Source organism: Octodon degus, unplaced genomic scaffold (assembly GCF_000260255.1).
Source record: "Octodon degus isolate 3935 unplaced genomic scaffold, OctDeg1.0 scaffold00035, whole genome shotgun sequence".
Classification (NCBI taxonomy): domain Eukaryota; kingdom Metazoa; phylum Chordata; class Mammalia; order Rodentia; family Octodontidae; genus Octodon; species Octodon degus.
The window spans coordinates 9,827,590-9,846,727 of record NW_004524611.1 but is presented as its reverse complement, the minus strand read 5'-3'; the positions used below and the strand labels follow the sequence as shown (position 1 = coordinate 9,846,727).

Sequence of the window (19,138 nt, the reverse complement as noted above, 5' to 3'; positions counted from 1 at the left end):
ATATATGGTATTCAAGAGCTTTTAATGGAAACAGCTTTCAAAAATAGATTCCTATGTTAAAATAATTGATGGTTCTCTTGATCACTATCCTCATTTCAAATATATCACTGTGCTGTATGCTTAGTGTACTCTTAGCAAATTCATGAGACTCTTACTGGTTTTATTTGTAATGCTTGTTGAATTTGGAGGATCTCGTCTTCATTTAGAGACTCAGCAAAAATAATTGGATATGACCGTTTTTGCACAATCTGTCCCTATGTTTTATGGTGCTTTTTGTACCAGGGTTTGTATCCTTGATGGCTGGATCTTCTCATTGGATTAATGCATAGACCTAACTGTGTAGTTTGTAGAATTATGCTTCAGTATTATGGCTGTACTGTTGTTTTGTTCAAGAGGATCAAACACAATTGCATGTATGAAAAAAGAGGATAGATTTAAAATTTTAGAATAGAAATAAGAAATGATGTGGGCTAGAGGTCCATTGCTTTGATCTAGAAAGGGTATAGTTAAAATGGGATGATAATATGGTGCGAACCCCAGGGACAGCTGCAGTAAAGTAGTGGTAAGCCTTTCAATTTAAAGTAGCAATTCTTAAATATATTTGGTTTTAAAAGAGTTAGAGTTTTAGTTAATATACTCACTCGTTAGTAATATTGATATATGTTGTATAATGATTGCTTAATTGCTAATTTTCCTTTGCTAATTGATGTTTTTCTATAAAACCAAATTCTTTAGCTCTTTACATTTATTGAATGCCATCTGGCTTATGAATTTTCATAAGAACTGCCAAAAAAAAAGAGACAGAAAAAGGTGCAGACTCGTTCTGCCTTTCTCTTAAGAAGGTAGAAAATATAATATATAATGACTTTTTAATGTGTCTTTAGGGATTCTTTTTTAAGGCTTAAGAATGGAACATTATTCACTAAAAATATGTCTTCTGTCTCCCAATTGGAATTTCCTTCCCACATATATGTCTAGCTATTTATTGCAATATGCTCTCTTATTCTTATATTAAAATATTCTCTTATTCTCTTTGTAATTATTTGACACATATCCCTTTTGAAATATGTGTAACCTGATTGTTAAGAAAGATGCAACATTTAAAAATTCTTTATGATAGCTTTATATAATCACCTATAACATTTTGGTTTATAGAAATCATTAAGATTTTATTCTAAAGTAGCAAAAAGCCTCCCCAAAACTATTTTGTTGTTTTTCTTTTACCAATAACTATGAACCCTCAGGCATTTCCATGTGTATTTTATTATTTTTAATCTTTTATTTATTGATTTGTTTGGTACAGGGTCTCACAGCGCAGCTCAGTCTCATAGTGATCCTGCTATTTCAGCCTCCCCGGCCCAGAGATTACAGGCCTGCACCGCCACACCCAGTTGCAGGGCTGGCAGGGTGCACTGGGGTTCCAGGGCTGGCATGGCATGCAGCCCAGGTTGAACCCAGGTCCTTGTGCTTGCCAGGCTGGTTCTCAGACCACTGAGCTATCTCCCTGGCCCTCCATGTATGTATTTTTGTCTTTACAGCTTTTTGTTTCCTCAAAACATGTAAGTACATTCACACAGACACACACAGAGTTGTCCTAGTCCCTTTCTTTCACAAACTTTTTCATAACTGGGTCAGCCTACATTCTTTTGTGCTCCTTGTCCTGTAATAATCATACAGTAAATACTCAAAACTAAATTAGAAATCAGATAAGAATTCCTTAGTAGCTATGGATATTGAGTAAGAAATAAAATTACCTTTAGCTGATTAAACTTTCTGCCTTATTATTTTAACACAGACTTCATTCTTCAAGTGAATAATGTAGTGAAAATTGTATCATTAAATTTTAAAAATTATGTCACCATACTCTGGTAAGAATACCCATCATTAAGAAATCAAACAATAACCTATGCTGATGAGCCTGTGTTGACAAAGTAACCCTCCTTCATTGTTGATGAGAGTGTAAACTAGTCCAAGCATTAGGCAAATCATTTTATTTTATTTTATTTGTTTATACAGGATCTGGCTACATAGCTCAGCGTACCCAGGTTTCCAGGGGCAGCATGGCATGTGGTACCAGGGATTGAACTTGGGTCATTGTGCTTGCCAGGCAGGCACTTAGACCACTGAGCTATCTTCCCAGCCCCCATTAGGCACATTAATATGGAGATTTCTTATAGAACTGAAGTTAGAATCTCCATATGACTTAGTGGTCCTACCGCTAGGTATCTTCCCCCAAAGAATTTAAGACTTCATACTGCAGGGATACTTGCATACCAGTGTTTATAGGAGCACCATTGGTAAGAGCTAAATCCTGGAAGCAGCCTCTATACCCATCAACAGACAATTGGATGAAGAAAATGTGGTATCTATAAATAATGGAATACTACCCAGCTGTAAAGAATAACAAATTTGAGACCTATATAGGAAAACAGATACATCAGGAAAATACAGTGTTAAGTGAAGTAAACCAGACATACAATCTCAAATACCATATGATATCTCTTATTTGAATGTGGCAAATTACAAACAAAGAGAATAATAAAAGATGGATAGAAGGAGACAAGGGTCTCTTGCAATAGGAAAATGGTCCAAGAGAACAAGGGTGAGGGATGAGGAGGAAGAGAAAGGGAAAAAAAGCAGAATGAAGATATGCCATGTTCAAAAACCTAATATCAATTAATGTAAACATCATATGTGACAATAGGAGCTAAGATTAATAATTTCAAAAAGACTAAGAAATGGAATAGGAAAATTGGAGAAGTGAAGAGGGGAGAGAAAAAGAAGGGGACTAAAAATAAGGGAAGAAGCTCTAGTATGTACATTTAACTACTCCTCAAGATAGTTATAAATTGTATGTACTGCAAACTTGTAGTGATAAAATGTTTAAAAAATTAAAAATTATGTTAAAAGGCTACTTCAGTTATGAAGTAATGCTGTGAAGATATTTGAGATAGTATTATAGAATTATCTCTTAGATTTCATAGAAGTGCAATCTCATGAAATCTTGTATTGGTCACTCAGAATTGAGTCATTTTTATAAAATTATCAAGATATGTGATCATATTTATTTAATTTCTTCTGTTATAAAAATAGCATATTTATTATATCAGGTTTGCCAAATGCTTTAAGTGCTTGATTCCTAATCTGAAAATATTAAAATTGTTATCTACTCAGAGAGACACATTTCAGTTACCTGTAATGTGTCTTCATTGCCCATGAATCATAATGTCACCTGGGAGGACAGGATAATATTTTGAAATTAATACAGCTTCTGGAATAAAGACCTGCCTGGGATTCCCAGTAATACCTTTTCCTGTTTGCTTGATGTTGGATTCACATGAGCCCTCACTAACCATTAAAACATTAGTAATTATGTTGTTATAAGTTGTTGGTTTAGGAACTTGTTACTTAAGGAGCAGAACAGTTCGCACTGTCTCAAGGGCAGCGGTTCTAGCATTCAGTCGGGAATCAGGCAGTCAAATTCTATGCTCAGCTTGCCACTCCACTTTCAAGTGTCATCTGTCTGGCTTTTAGATTGTTCAGAAGACATGAACATTTATTTCCTTTAGAAGACTTATGTGAAGATTAAATCAGGTAAGTATATACAGTTATTGGACAATTGCATACTAGTAGACAAATGTGAGCAACATTATTATCATTGAAAATAGGAAAGCAGCTTCATAGCAACTAGGCATAGTGTCCTAGCCTAGTGGAAATGAAAAAAATGCCCAGTTGTTACTGTTCTTGTGATATTTGTCTTTCCATGTTGCCATGGTGATAGAAACTTCAGACTAGGCAATTTTGGGCAATTTAAGAAAAAATTTATGTTGCTCAGTATATACACCTTTTTGAGTAGTAGCTCAGTGAGTATTTCTGTTATATATTAAAGAGAATGTGTTGTATTTTGGAAGGAAAATCTTAATTTGTAATTTGGATGTGTTCTTAATTTGAAAAAGTATATACATCAAAGCTGTTGTAAGAATAAATTTAAGTCTGATAGTGTAGTTTCAGTACACATTGGCAAAATATCCTGCTGATTGCTGATTGAAAACAGTTGTTAATTCTCTACTTCAGTAAATTCAGAGTGGAAAAACTTTCCTTAATAAAGAACAGATTGAGGAGATCCAAGACCTTACTGTGTGGGAATTAATGGCAGATGCATATACTGGTAGTTAAAATGTTTCATTAGATGTTAATGTCTTGCTGTGTTTTTAATTGTTCAGGAATTAGCCTCTAGAATATTAAAACCATCTGTTTGTTATCATGATGAAACAGAATGCTTAAATAGTTATTAATTTGTGTTTCTTATCCTTTTTGAGGGATAATCTATAAAACTTTGATCTGTTTAGAGTGTAAGGGATTTGGCATGAGTATGTAAAAAATGATTTTAAAACATACAGTGTTCCAAATAGCTGAATTTTGTCTTTTTTCTTACCTGCTGCAGATATTATTATACTGTGTCTTCCACTCCACCCTCCCCCATTTTCCCCATGATATGTTGAGAATAATCACAGAACTGGATTAATTTGTGATTAAAACAGTGAGACCATCCTTGTACATGCTGATTATTTTTCACTGGGGAACAGGATAGAGCTTAGACATTTAGAGTTGAGGTTTTTGATAGGTTTTGAGGGTGTTGCAACAGAGAAACAGGCAGAAGGAAAAAGGGAAGGGGGCTTTATTATAAAGGGAAAGGAACTTTATTATCTTGGAGGACATGGAGAGAATTTGGGAAGATAAAGAATTCTCTGGATTGGAACAAAGGGAAGCTGAGGCGTCTATGGCCTTTCGCCGGGGGGTGGAGCCTGAGGGGGACGTTTGGATATAACTGAGGAGCTGACTGGGGCCTTCCCTGAGGTGGAGGCAAAGGTGAAAGGAGACTGCACCCTGGGCTGAGTTGGAGAAGAAGAGGGGAGGGGGCCTCCGGGAAAGTAAGCCGCTTTTTTAAGGGCTTCAGCCATATTGGATGAGCACCATAATAATTCAGCAATTCATACTAGGGCCATAACCTATCAGTCTTTACTTCTAAAGATGCACTTTCCCTACTGCTTTCACTAGCATTACATTAATCATTGAGGATTGTAAATGTTGTTTTTGCTGGGTTTAGCCTTAACTTTTTACTTTGATGACTTAACAATTCAGCATAGCCTTCCTCTTGTTTTGAGTTTTCATTGTGTGCATTAGTAAATAATGGATTAATTTATTGAAATGTGATGGTTAGAAGTAACATACAAAGATTGCATATTTCTTTTATTTTTAGGGCACAGAAATTAATTCCTTTTCTAATTACGTGATACATATTTTATCTTTTCATCTATGAGTTTGTTTAGGAAAAATTACCAACTTCTTCCCTTATAAGATTATTTAAATCAATCAAAATCATTCCAAAATTCAGAAATTTTACTTGTGTGAGTATCTTTCTCTATCTTGGTGAAATGCTATCTATATTTTTCGGCTAAGAATTAATGATAGTTGCAAAATTTGTGATTTTTTTGTGTAAAAATCTTCTATCTGACTTGGTCCTTATTAAATTTGGATTACCTCATTCCCTAAATATACTTTCCCCAGATTAAAAATAAGAGATTTTGTTTATTACTTTTAGTTTTTAGAAACCATGTGAAAATCACTTATTGCCTAGAAATGAAGTTTGTTAGCAATTTGGAATCTCTAATACAAGCTCCTCACCAGCCAGATTGGTAATGTATATTAAATCACTTAGGGCAGAGGCTGTAAAGAATACCCTGGTGGTCATTCCTTTGTAACTACTAAGTCACGAGGTAGTTCTCTTGTTTCTAGGAGCATAGCCTATTGCTAAGTGGAGTTTGCTGATACCAAAGGTCACAATAACCATATTTTTGCAATACAATAAGAAAAATGTTATTTTTCCATAAAAACACCTCACTTAAGAACTTAACCATTTGATTATATAGTATATATTTACATGACTAGTTGAGTTGCTTTAATAAAGATCGCTATTAATATTGAGCAGTGTTTGATAGCATATAGCTCTAAAGTTGCTATCATTGTATTCAAGAAGATTTTTTGCTTATTGATTTTTAACAAAATAAAAGTAATTTTAATAACTTGTTAGTAGGTAACATGAATAGGATATTTAAATGCTTCATGTTATCCAAATTGCTTGAAAGGGCCAATCTCTTCTGTAAATGTATATGATATAAAGAGAACTATTTACATTTCTTAGTAATGGTTTTGACCTTCTTTTCAACAAGTAGTTTTAAAATCCTCAAATGCTAGCATGAAGATTTCTTAAATGAATTGTAATTATATGCTACTCTTCTTTATTTTATAAGATCTGACTCTAAATAAAATATATATGATCACTGTTTTGAGAACAAAATCAGTGGTAGTGAATTAGAAAGAACAGAGAATCTGAAAGGCTGATTTGTTATGATCACTAAGCCCAAAGTTAACCAGTGCATTGTGTTCACTTCATGTTCAATTTTCATGAAACTGATTTTTTGCTTTCTTTATTTCCCTGTATTAGCAAACTGGATTTTTATGACTCAGTTACACTAGTTCATCATAGTGCAAGGGCCATTCTGTAGGTTATTTTCATGATTACCTTAATATAGTAAAAGTTAAAAGATTATATATATTGATTAAATATTTATCAAATAACTTCTGGGTGCTGTATTAATCTCTAGAGATATAGTAGTGAAGAAAATAGTTTAAAAACCTCAGTTCTCAGGCTGGGGATGTAGCTCAGTGGCATAGTACCTGCCTGGCAAGTTCAAGGTCATGAGTTTCATTCCTTGTACCAAAAAAAAAAAAAAAAAAAAAAAAATCAGTTCTCATGCACCTTCTAATCTAGTTTTAGTGTGTGGTATGAGTTTGAGAGAGACAAACAATAAGCAAATTAAGTGAAATTTGTAACAACTTGAAAGATGTTAAGTGGAAGCAGTGTTACAATTGTAAATAGGGGCATTTTGGAAGTCCTCATTACTAAAGTACCATTTAAATAAATATCTAAGGGAGAGAGGTTATAACACTTCTGGCCTTCTGAGGGTGAACATTTCACATAGAGTTAGCAAATGCAAAGGGCAGGAGTTGAAAATATAGTTGGCTTTCTTAAAGAACAATGAGGATACCTGTGAACTCCTATGGAGTGAATAATGGGAGAGACAAATAGAGGGGGGTTTGCCGTGTAGGACATTGCAATAATCTCAGCCATTACTCTGAAGATGAAGATGGTAAAATGTCAGAAGGTTTTGGTAAGAATTAGGACATGTATTGACTTACTGTTTTATAGGACCTTTCTGGCCTCTTAGCTCAGATGCATTGAAGCGCAGGGCTGGGACACAGAAGATTAGATCCAAATATGTAATGATCCAGACTAGAGATGATGATAGTTTTGAGCACTGTGGTAACTATGAAAGACCTGAAGCCATTGAAATGGGGAAGTTTTCTTTAATAGTAATTTGAAATATTGTCTTTGATTTTATTAAAGTTGAAATACTTATCATGTATCAAAGTAAAATTAGTATATTTGGATTTACAAGTTCTGAATTCTACAAACAAATTGGATCCAAAGATATAGACTAGGCATGAGCAGCACATATGTAATATGAAAACTAGGAAACTGGATGAAATCATCTAGAGAACTAAATATGGATTGGAAAAGAAAGAGATATAAGGACTGTCCCCTGGGGCATTTTCACTTTACTAGTTGGGGAGATGTGGAGTATCCAGTAGGAGATCGATAAGAACTGGTTAGTAATAAGAGAAAAAGCAGGAGTGAAACAAAATAATTCCAGGATGAAAGAGTAGTTAACTGTGTCAGGAGCTACTGATGTACCAATAAGGTGGGAACAATGTTGGGGTTGTTTATGACTGATACTGCCTTTAAAAGCCAGGCAAAAATGATCCTTATTTTGATCTTTTCTTTTCTTTTGTTTCTTTTGTGGAACTGGGGATTGAACTCAGGCCGTTGTGCTTGCTAGGCAAGAGCTTATTCTACTGAGCTATCTCCTCTGTCTTTGTCTCTATCTCTGTCTCTCACTCTGTCTCTCACTCTGTCTCTCTGTCTCTCTGTCTGTCTCTCTGTCTCTTTCTCTCTGTCTCTGTCTCTTTCTCTCTCTCTCTCTCTCTCTCTCTCTCTGTTTCTCTGTCTCTCTCTCTGTCTCTCTCTGTCTCTCTCTCTCTGTTTAGTATATGGTCTACAGGGTGTCACGATACAGATCGGACTTGTAGTGATCCTCCTGTGTTCAGCCTGCCATGCACTGGGATTACCTGTGCCTGCTACTATGCCCAGTCTCAATTGCCATCTCAATGTGCCCCAGGACTGGGGCTGGCACGACACACAGGAGATTGAACCTGCTGACCCTTCTAAAGCCACTTGCATTCCTAGAGTGGAGGAATTTTATAGCTTAAACATTTACCCATTTGAAACTCAGCTATGTCTCTTCTATGCCATGCTACCGAATATCTGGGACACTGTATCTAGCCCCAGTATTCTCTACCCCACTTCCTCTTGGTCTGTTCTCTTGGCCCATACTTTTAAGAATGGACTGTGCCACAGGTATGTGTACTCAACCCTATTTGGGTCTATTGAGCATTGGAAAATATGGTCAATCTCTATAGAGCCTTCATGTTGAGCAGGGACATCAGGATATGTGTAAATGAGGCTTCTTGAAATAAGGGGCAGAATCATAAATAGGAAAGAAAGCCTAGCAGGTTAATAGCCAGCTCTTATATACCACCTCAGCCTATCAGATAATCTCATGGAGCTGGATGTGGTATTTCTGTAGTCCCAGCAACTCAAGAGGCAGAGACAGAAGGATTGCAAATTTGTTTCTGGTTTGGTGATTTAGCAAGACCTTGTGTCAAAATAAAAAGTAGAGGGCCGGCCAAATAGCTCAGCAGATTAAAGCACCTGCAAGCAGGGGCAGGGGCCAGGGGTTCCATCCCTGGGCCTACCATGCCAGCCCCGCCTCCAGGGTACACTGAAACAGCAATTGAGACTGGGTGTGGTAGCACATGCCTGTAATCCCAGCTCTTGGGAGACTGTAAATAGGTGGATCACTATGAGTCTGATCTAGTAGTGAGACCCTGAATACCCTGTAGACCCTTCCTTAGAATAATAATAAAAAAAAAAAGAATGGTGATGTATCTCAGTTACAGAATGCTTATCTAGTGTGTTTGAGGGCTTGGGTTCAATCCTTAGTACCAAGAAAAAAGAAGAACAAAACTTTCAAGGAATGCAGAATTCTAAACTAAAATGTAGCATTTATTACATTATCCATATTCATTTAAACAAGGTACAAATACATAGGACATGTTTCCTTTAACATTACATTAGTTTGATTTCCACTTTAAACTATTGTGATGGTGTTGTGTGTCTCCTGTATCTGGCTCCGTAAGAGCTTTTGACAGTCCAGCGTTGAGCTTGACAGAACAGTGTTAGGACAGGGGCACAAGACTGGGGCAGAAGACTTAGTCATTAACCAGAGAATGAGAGAATGGGTAACAGCAAATACGAAGTTTTTCTAAATTTCTTAAAAAAGGAACAAAGAAATAGAAAGGTAACTAGATGTATTGTTTTTATTTTATTGGCTTCTTTTCTAAGGTGGGAATAATAGCCAGGCTACTACCATTAAGAAAAGGATTGTATTATTTTGCTAAACAATCATAAGTAAACTCCAAAGAGTATTTAGCTTAAAAAAAATCAGAAATTCATTTGCCTACAGTTCTGAAACATGCAAGACAAAAACTGAGGCATTATCCCACTTGCTGTCTCTTGAGTCCTCTCTGCTGCCTTGTGCATGGGTACCTTCTTGCTGGGTGCTCTCTTGATTTGCTTTGGTGCTTGTCTGTCCATGGTGCTACTAAAATAGAATCTGACAGACTGGAAAATTGAAACAGTACAAGTTTTTTTGGCTGCTCATGGTTCTGCAGACTAAAAATCCAAGAGCCTGATACCAGCATCTGGAGGGCCCAAGCTCAACAAAACATCTGAGAGGGGCCAGGGAGATGGCTCAGTAGAATAAGCGCTTGTCTGACAAGCACAAGGGCTTGAGTTCAATACCTGGTTCTGCCAAAAAAAAAAAAAAAAAGTCTGAGAGATGAGGTGAGCACACACAAGGCAGACAGAGAGGGTAATACCACACATTTACTCTCCAGTAACCAACTTGCTCCCCAGATAAGGCTATTAATCTGTTGTTGAGGGTAGAGCTTTTGTGACCAGTCACCTCTTAATGCTTCATTGCATTAACAGTGCACTTTGTGACTATGAACTTTGGAAGATACATTCAAAACATGGCACCACCCCAGGGGCTTTCTTTTAAATACCTCTTTAAAGAGTCTGTCTCCAGATTAAATCATGTTCTGAAGTTATGAATGTTAAGGTTTCAGGGTATGAATTTTTGGTGAGCTCTGTTAAGTTCATAATCGAATTTCAAGTATTGTAGAACATGTATTTTGGGTCCCCACCTACCTGTGAAATTTCTGCATGTTTTTCAAAAACGCTGACTTTAGTACTTGGCCACACCAGTTCAGTTCTGTACTCATGGAAATAATAGAGCCTTTTATGGAATCACCATTAGTTGATGATAAATTTAGTGAAATAGGAGCTACTGAGATTATACTGAAGAGAGGAGGTGTCTTAGCTTTGGTAAGAGCTTAATCTGTGACAAGTTGAAATAAACTTGATTAAAACAGCGGGAATCTGAAAATAAATTTGCTGTCAAAATTTTTATTTTAAATACTGCTTTATTGATGTATTGTGTTCTTATCTTGGGAGATAGGTATCATCGTTTTTCTTTTGATGATCTCAGTACATGTTAGAAATCGAAGATGTTTGATACTTAATTCTTCACCTCTTTTATATTTTACACCCTTCAGAGTTTAGAAAGTATTTCATGAAATGTGGCAGTTCTCCTTCCCTCTTTCCTTTCTTCCCTCCCTTTTCTACCTTTGTTTTTTCCTTCCTTTCTTCCCTGCCTTTGCCAAGATCTTCTAAGCTTATCTTCTTTCCGCAAACCCTTATTTCTATTTTTTTTCATAGAAGAACAGAAGGGGAGAGGTGTGATGTGGAGACATAAAACATTTTATGTTTGAGAGTGGTGCTTATTTTGAGGATGGCTAGGTTATTTAAAAAGTTTTTGGAAACATGTCTTCTTAAGAAAAACATGTTTTCTGTATTTTTTAACTTAATATTCATCCTTGAAAAAACTGAATGACATTGTTTGAAATTTTCTTTTTGATAATCAAAATCTCTTTTTCAGAGAACTAGAAATTGTGCTAAAGGAGTCAATTTTGTCATCAGATTATTTTTTGCATCACATATGTGTATTGTGTATGAATTTTTGAGTCTATTTGAAAACAGATTTATCTTTTTAGTCCCCAGTTAAACCAAAGGAATACCAAATACCTTCTGTTCATTTCAATTTTTCCCTTTAATCCTACTACTGCATGTTATTTTTCTTTATAGTTTAGACACACTTTTGGTCCAAAATGAATAGTCAAGTGTTTTATTGTGCCTTTGACATCTTAGTTCAACCTCAGAATAGTACCTAAGTGTGGATTGAATCTTGAGTTATAGATCAGGCACTACTTTTATATACTTCCTTCTCTTACCTTCATGTTCTTAAGTTATGTGTTATAATATACTCTTGGCCAAATATGGAGAGCAGTGATTCTTTTGAAAAGCAGTAGAACCTTACTTAATTCAGCTCTCAGAAATGAGAACACATAATCTAATTTTGCTCTGGTACTTTTTTTTTTTTTCGGGAATTGACACACAAATTAGAACTTGTCAGTGTTGATTGCTTCATAATTCAGTGCCATTTACAGTAAAAAAAAAAATATTGGGTTTTTACTCATCATTGGTATTTGTTATGTCTCCTGAGCCAATTACTATTGAGTAGCAACATTCCGCTATATCTGTGTTGGGCATAGGGGGGCATTTCAATATTTTTTTGTTTTCAAGCTTGTAGCATAACTATCTTTACAATTTTATTTGTTTATGTAGAAACATCATTAATACAGATAAATGACTTTCCAAAGACCAAAAGGGGAATTCCAGTCAAAACTATATTACAGTTCCATCTCGCCCTAGTCAAACTGGCTATCATCAAGAATATGAAAAACAATAAATACTGGCAAGAATGCAGGTGTGTGTGTAAGGGGAAAGAACCCTTCTATACTGTTAGTGGAATCCTAGATTAGCACTGTGGAAATTAGTATGGACATTTTTCAACAAGGAAAAATAAAACTACCATGTAACAGTGTTATACCACTATTTCATATATATCTCAAGGAATTAAGATCATCATGCTGTATGGCTTTTTATACACTCATGCTTTTTTTAATTTTTATTTTAGGGAAGGGTCTACAGGGTGTTCAGGGTCTCACCACTAGATCAGACTCATAGTGATCCACCTGTTTACAGCCTCCCGAGAGCTGGGATTACAGGCAGGCACCGCCACACCCAGTCTCCAGTCTCAATTGCTGTGTCATCATGCCCCAGGGGGCGGGACCAGCATAGTAGGCCCAGGGATGAACCTCCGGCCCTTCCCCCTGCTTGCAGGTATTTTAATCTGCCGTGCTATTTGCCGCTCCCCCACCCCCCTTTTTTGGTACAATTTCAATTGCTAAGATATATAACCAGCCTATGTGCTCATCAGTAAATGAATAGATAAAGAGAGAGAGAGAGAGAGAGAGAGAGAGAGAGAGAGAGAGAGAGAGAGAAACAGAGAGGCTGAGACAGGAACAGAAAGAGAGAATGTCTATGTACATCACAAAAAGAAATACATGTAAATATTTATACTAAATTTTTGAGACAGCATGATATTAATACAATACTTTGGGCCTCTGCAATTAGAAGAGATGCTCAAATTGGTAGCCATTAGCTTCCAGAGTCTTAAAAGAGTACAGTGGTCATTGATATTGCTGCATTTATATTTTCAGTTTCTTCTCTAAGGGCTGGCAGTGTGGTTGGTTTTCTGTGATATATGACATCCTCTAGGTTCATTCCTTCATTTGAGATTAATACTATCTCTTGGAAAAATCGTAGTTTTTCTCTTTCTAAAATATGTATATATTTTTGGTGGACTCGTATATGAATATTTCCCATAAAGAGAACAAATTTCTATTATTTGCAGGAAAATAGGTGAATCTAAAGATCATCTTAAGCAAAATAAGCCAGGCTCAGATAAATGTATTTTCCCTAATATACAAAATCTTAAAACAGATAAAAGTAAAAAGGTGCTATGAGAATGGATGGGAGAGTATTAGACAAGAAGAAGGAAATTTACAAAGATAGATGTGATCAAATGTTAGATGACAGTATGAAAATTAGATGCAGTCATTTGTAAAATTAATGTGTACAAGATAGTTTAGAGCTCATTGGCATGTTTCAAGTTGTTGTAGAGTTCATTTATGTCCCTACAGGAAACTTTGGAATGCTAAAATAGGATATACACTGCTTTGAGGAGTGAAAAGCCTGGAAGGAGATTACTTTTGGACATATTCTTATATTGGATTGCATAATTCATATCATTCCTCTGAGTTGTGAACATAGATAACATCTCAACATAATTTATTCTTCTACAAATTTTGGGTGATAGATAATGGCATCTAGCATGTTTTTTGAATTTTCCATTTCTAGTTTTTTAAATTAATTAATTATTTTGGTATATGGTTTTACTGCACCGCTTGAACTTGTGGTGTTCCACCTGTCTCAACCTCTCCAGCACTGGGATTACACGCGTACACCACCACAACCAGTTTCAGTGGCCAGCATGGTGTAGGGCCAGCATGACATGCAGTACTAGGGATGAAACTCGGAACCTTGCTCTTGCCAGGCAGGCTCATAGACTGCCATGCTGTCTCCCCAGCTCCCTGAATTTTCATATCTAAACTGAAAAGAATGACATACTCAGACACAAATGATTGACAGATGTGTAAAGAAGTGTTCTATGTATGTAAGCAGGATGGTTTGTACCACTGTACTGTGCATTTTTGCAGGTCTATGGAAAGGAGAAAATAATACTTGATTTGTTTTGTCTTCCTTTTCAATTGTTTGTACTTTTTCTCTTAATTTCTTATACACTTCTTTTTTCCTTTTTTCTTCCAGTTTTACATGCATGTATATGGTTATATGAATAACTTGTTGGAAGACAACACTATGTATTAAAACAAATACTGTGAAATTTTTGTTACTTTATTAAGTGAAATTCTGTATCACTTGTAATTTTTCTGTCTTAATATTATTTTATACTCTCTTTAAAAAATAGAAACAAGAAGTGTTCCAGATTCATGCGATCCAGGCTGCTGGGACTTTGTTCCATGTTCATTAGTAGTGATAAAACCATGGAGCATTATTTTTATAGTTATTCATTAATGACAGCTAATTTTGTAATGAGATTATAGTGTCAGCATTTGGAGCATTTTTAAAAATGTTTTTAAATTTTTATTTTTTAATTTACTTATATTTTAGGGAAGGTTCTACAGGGTGTTCAGGGGCTCACTACTAGATCAGACTCATAGTGATTCTCCTGTTTACAGCCTCCCAAGTGTTGGGATTATAGGCACGCGCCACCACACCCAGTCTCAATTGCCATCTCAGCAGGACCTGGGGGCGGGGCTGATAGGGCAGGCTTGGAGCATATTTTTGACAATGAAATCTAATAAATTAACTTCTTACATTTCATAAAAGCAATTTCTTATGAATATATTTTGTCCCTCTCATACCACATACTTCCTTTCATTCTATTTTATTCTAACTTTGGTGTTTACATTATACAGTATTGTAGTGGAGGAAAAATTAAAGAATGGGTTGCAGTATTTTTAAAATAAAGTCCTGAACTACTAAAGGTACAACAAGAGCTCCTATTGTATCTATTATAGCTATAGAATTCTTACAGTATCTACCATTGGTGATCTGACAAATCATTGCACGTAACTGATTTTTCTTAGGTCTTTAAACCAGGTATTGGTTTAAACCAATACCTGACCTTTGAAAAGTCTCTTGATTGTAGGTTTTCTAGGCCTTTTAGGTGAAGACCTAAAACTTGTTCTAGTTTTGTGATTTTTGTCATGCAACCCCACATGATCCACTGAATGTGTTTGAAAATGCCAGTTTGAAAATAATACTCATGGGATTAGGAATGAACACGTCTTGCTTGAAATCTTGTGATTTAGCTTTAGTACTTACTATAATCAGTTCATGTCTTTGAAATATTGAGCTGTCTGACAGCTTAAAATCCTACATTTCCTTCAAACTTGAGCCTGGCTTTGAAGGAGAAAGGAGTAGCGTAAGGGTGGATTTTTGCAAAGCTCTCTGGAGAGAATTCACTTAAATGCATTTGTTGGCAGGGGACTAGGAATGCTAACAGGCTACTTTCTCTCAGTCCTTTTAGGGTTTTGCCCTTAGCCTAGATTAGCATTTAGCCAGATAATTTTTTGTTAGGGCCACAGAAGTCTGTTGTTTGGGCCTTGTTCAAAATATCATTTTCCTTTCATGAAGAATCATGAGAAAGGAGCAAATGCCCTGTCCAGGTCTGTTAACCAGTTGGGTACTAGGCAAAACCTAGTTGCTCTCACATTCTTGCTTTCCCACTGCACATGTATTTCTCATCTAGGTTGGGAAAATGAATTTTTATGAACATCTCTTTAATGATATCATCTACTACTTAACAAGAGTCTTTTTTTAAGAATATAGTTGAGTATCATATGTTTGTAGACAGCACTGGTATACTGCAAGATCTTTATTTCCATGTTAGTGTAAACATCTGAATGAGACTCCAAAAATTAAAACAAATAGAACAATGGGCAATAGAGAGAAAGTATATAGTCCTGGAGTGTTGTCTACTTTTCAGTACATCAATTTGTTTCTTCATTCATATCATGGAGGTAGTTCTGCCCACTTATACTTAACTTAGATCCAATGCAGTGTGATTTTTGATATGTCTTATGAATTAGAGGTTCCATTCTATATGCAGATTTTATTATCAGAATAACTATATTTAGCAAAAAGCCTCTTTGAACTTAAAAATATATCACAGTTATCAAAGGCATTTAAGAATAACATGCTGAAAATTCAAGTGTTTTGAAAAATAAATATAGACAGAGCCTTTCATATATCATATGGGAAGACACAGTACCTAACTTTAAGAAACATGATTTCAGGTATATTGAAAATATGAAGATAAAAATCCTGCATAGAGACAATCTGATATGAAAAACCGCAAGGCAGGAATGAACTTCAGATATTTAAGTATAGAGAAGGTGGTGGTGTTCATTGTAAATGAAATTTCGTTTTTAAGTGTAAAGGTGAAAATTTAAAAGGACACTATTCTAACCTTTTATTCTATACTAATTAACAAAAGCTCAAAAAACTTTTAATAACTTAGAAATTAGTAAGTTTAATATCAACTTAGGAGAAGCCTAAGTTCTAAAGGGTTGAGGAGGAGAAAGTAAAGTTAGCATAATTTTCTGGAAGTCATTCTAAAAGATTTCCTGGAAAAAGAGATTTTAGAGGAAAATGGTAAGAAAGACTTGGAGGGACATAGAATGCAAAAAAAAAAAGGATCCTCTGTCCTGGGAATTGGACAATTTCTGGATGTTGTAAACTTCAGTCATTAAAGAAGAATATTAGCTAAAAGTGCAAGAAATGTTAATTCATACTCTTCATTCATCTTGACTTTTTACCCCTTGGCTTTAGATCTACTTGAAAATCTGTAGGCAGTTAGCTATATATTGTGTGTTCTGCTCTTTGAATCCCATCTTGCCTAGAAATTGAGATTGTGTTGTGAGGTTTTCTGTTTTCTCATCATGTGCCCTTCTCTGTTTCTTCCTATTTTCTCACAAAAGGGGAGCATGTTTTCAGATGAGACACCTGGTCTTTCCTGCTGTATGCTATGACTGTTTCTGCCTCCTACCTTTCTCACCCCAGGAGTGTCTCTCCCATTTTCATCTCAGCCATATGAGCTCAGTCCATTTGAGTTGAGGCTTCAGAAATCATTTCTCCAAATGTTAACTGGCTACTTTTTGGTTTACCTTTTTGTAGATTTTCTAGTTTTGTTGTATTTGACTTTGTCTTGCCAAAATGAGAACAAGATAAATAGGTGATAGTCATGGCATAGTTTCATGTCTGAAAATGTAGTTCATATATATATATATATATATATATATAATAGGCTTTATAGTATCATACAGAGTCATGGATTTTAGATTCTGTATATTTGTTTATCTTTAAAAGAAAATTAAAGAAGTCTAAATCTGTAGAAGATCATGAAAATGAGAAACAGTTGAGTAGTGAATTGTAGAAATCAGTAGATTGTAATGTCATAGATTTTTCTTTTCTGTCTCCTCTGCCCTTCCCATCTCCTTTCTTTTAAATTTAGCACCCTCTTTCTAGTGCTTAGGACCAGCCTAACCATGTATCATTGATGTTTGTCTGTTGAATGAGTACTAATTTAATTTATGCTGTGGGTATTAATTGGTAACTTTAAACATCTTGCAATAGATTTTCAGAATGTTGTGAAAAAACACAGTCACTAATCATCTTCTTAAAGATTGAAAGATAACATGACAATGCCTTACCATTTTCTCCTAGGAGAAAGTCTTTGTTTTTGCCTTAATTTCTTGTTTATTTGAGAAGAGAACAGAATGAATAGGGTGGGAAGTCATACTAGATAAATCTGGCTTTACTTAATGTTTTTGGTCTTTCTCTTGGAAAAAAAATCATAATGGAACAGAAGAAAAGAAATCTGAGGAAAATCTACTTTGCCAAGTATGGAGTTTGGATAAATTGTTTATTTAAGGATGTTCATTCTTTTACCTACATAACATTTCATGGTAGGTGTTATTGCTTATCTTACTCTCCATGTTTTTTCCTGTGGCAGCTTGCCTCACACTGTTTAGAAACTGAGAATGTTAGAGATCAGGTCCTTGAGTTGTTCACTACTGAGAAGGGTCACAGATCAGGAGCTAAGAAACATTTGTGTCAGGAGACCACTGATTTTTTTCATTTTGTTCTTTTTCTTTTAGCTCAAGCCAGGGCAGAACAGCTGCAGGGACAGTGACAGCGAAAGCGCCAGTGCAGAATCCAAAGGTTTCCATCGGAGCAGCTCTCGTGAAAGGCTCAGCGATGTAAGTTAAAAAACAAAACAAACAAACAAATAAACAACAACAGAAAAAAAAAAAACAGAAAGAAATTAAAGCCACTAGAGCAGACTGCTGGTTCATTCTTACTCACATCATTCCTCCTACCTTTGATCACTATGTGTGCCCAAATATTACAGCTTAGACTTTTTTGGTATATGTATTTTTGTACCCCATAGTTGTAGTGTCATTCTAAATTGTATATTGCAGCCATGTGGATGAGTCACGGCCATTGCTTGGCCAATGTGCTCTCTGTGAATGCCTGAGAGAGTGTCTTCTCCCCATGTGACTCTCCTTAGGCCCACTCTACGTCATCGATCACTTTCCTCTTTGGCCCCATAATCTTCTTGATCAGAAAATTTGGGACACTACCGAGGTACATGACGTTACAGTACAAGTTCTCATATGTCCTGAGTCTTAATTGCCCTAAAATGGATTTGAACAGATTAAAGAGTAGGTGGAAGTATCTGTTTCCTTAGAAACAACAGATTACAAAGTAAGTGTTCATATTTTATTAGTGTTAGGAATGGGAGATGGTATTAGTTGTGGGCCTTCTATAATTTCTTCATTCTGGAAAGTAGTAACAATACCTTTGTGTCATGTTTTTTTGTTTTGTTTTTCCTGTAGAAGGGATGACTAATCCTGGCCATTTACTTGGGAGATAAGGAATTAAATTTGCTACCCAGTTTCTATGGGGTAAACTTTCAGAGAGCAAACCTTACTTTTGGAGGTTCATATCAGCCAATGAGACCTGCCTCTAGGTGACCTACCATGGATATGCCCTCTGCTTTTCCTTAAACTGCTTGCCTCTTTTGTACTCTTCTGCCTTCCTCCCCTTATCTGACATGATATCAGCACTCTGAAAGCAACATTGTAAAATGAGTGACGTAGAGAAAAACTTTTTTTATTTTTTTTTTAAATTTTATTGATAAACAGATAGCAATGAGACAGTTTCAAATCAAATCGGAAGTACAGTTTCAACAAATAATACACTGCATATATTCTTCTTAGT

General features: G+C 35.6%; 1 protein-coding gene across 1 annotated transcript in view; it reads left to right on the top strand.

The window, feature by feature from the left end:
• Positions 1 to 19,138, top strand: part of LOC111816575 (autism susceptibility gene 2 protein-like) — a 589,696-nt gene that overhangs the window by 553,161 nt on the left and 17,397 nt on the right. The window contains exon 3 of the mRNA XM_023714307.1: positions 18,013 to 18,114. Coding sequence (XP_023570075.1) covers positions 18,013 to 18,114 — 102 coding nt within the window. The remainder of the gene's footprint in view (positions 1 to 18,012; positions 18,115 to 19,138) is intronic.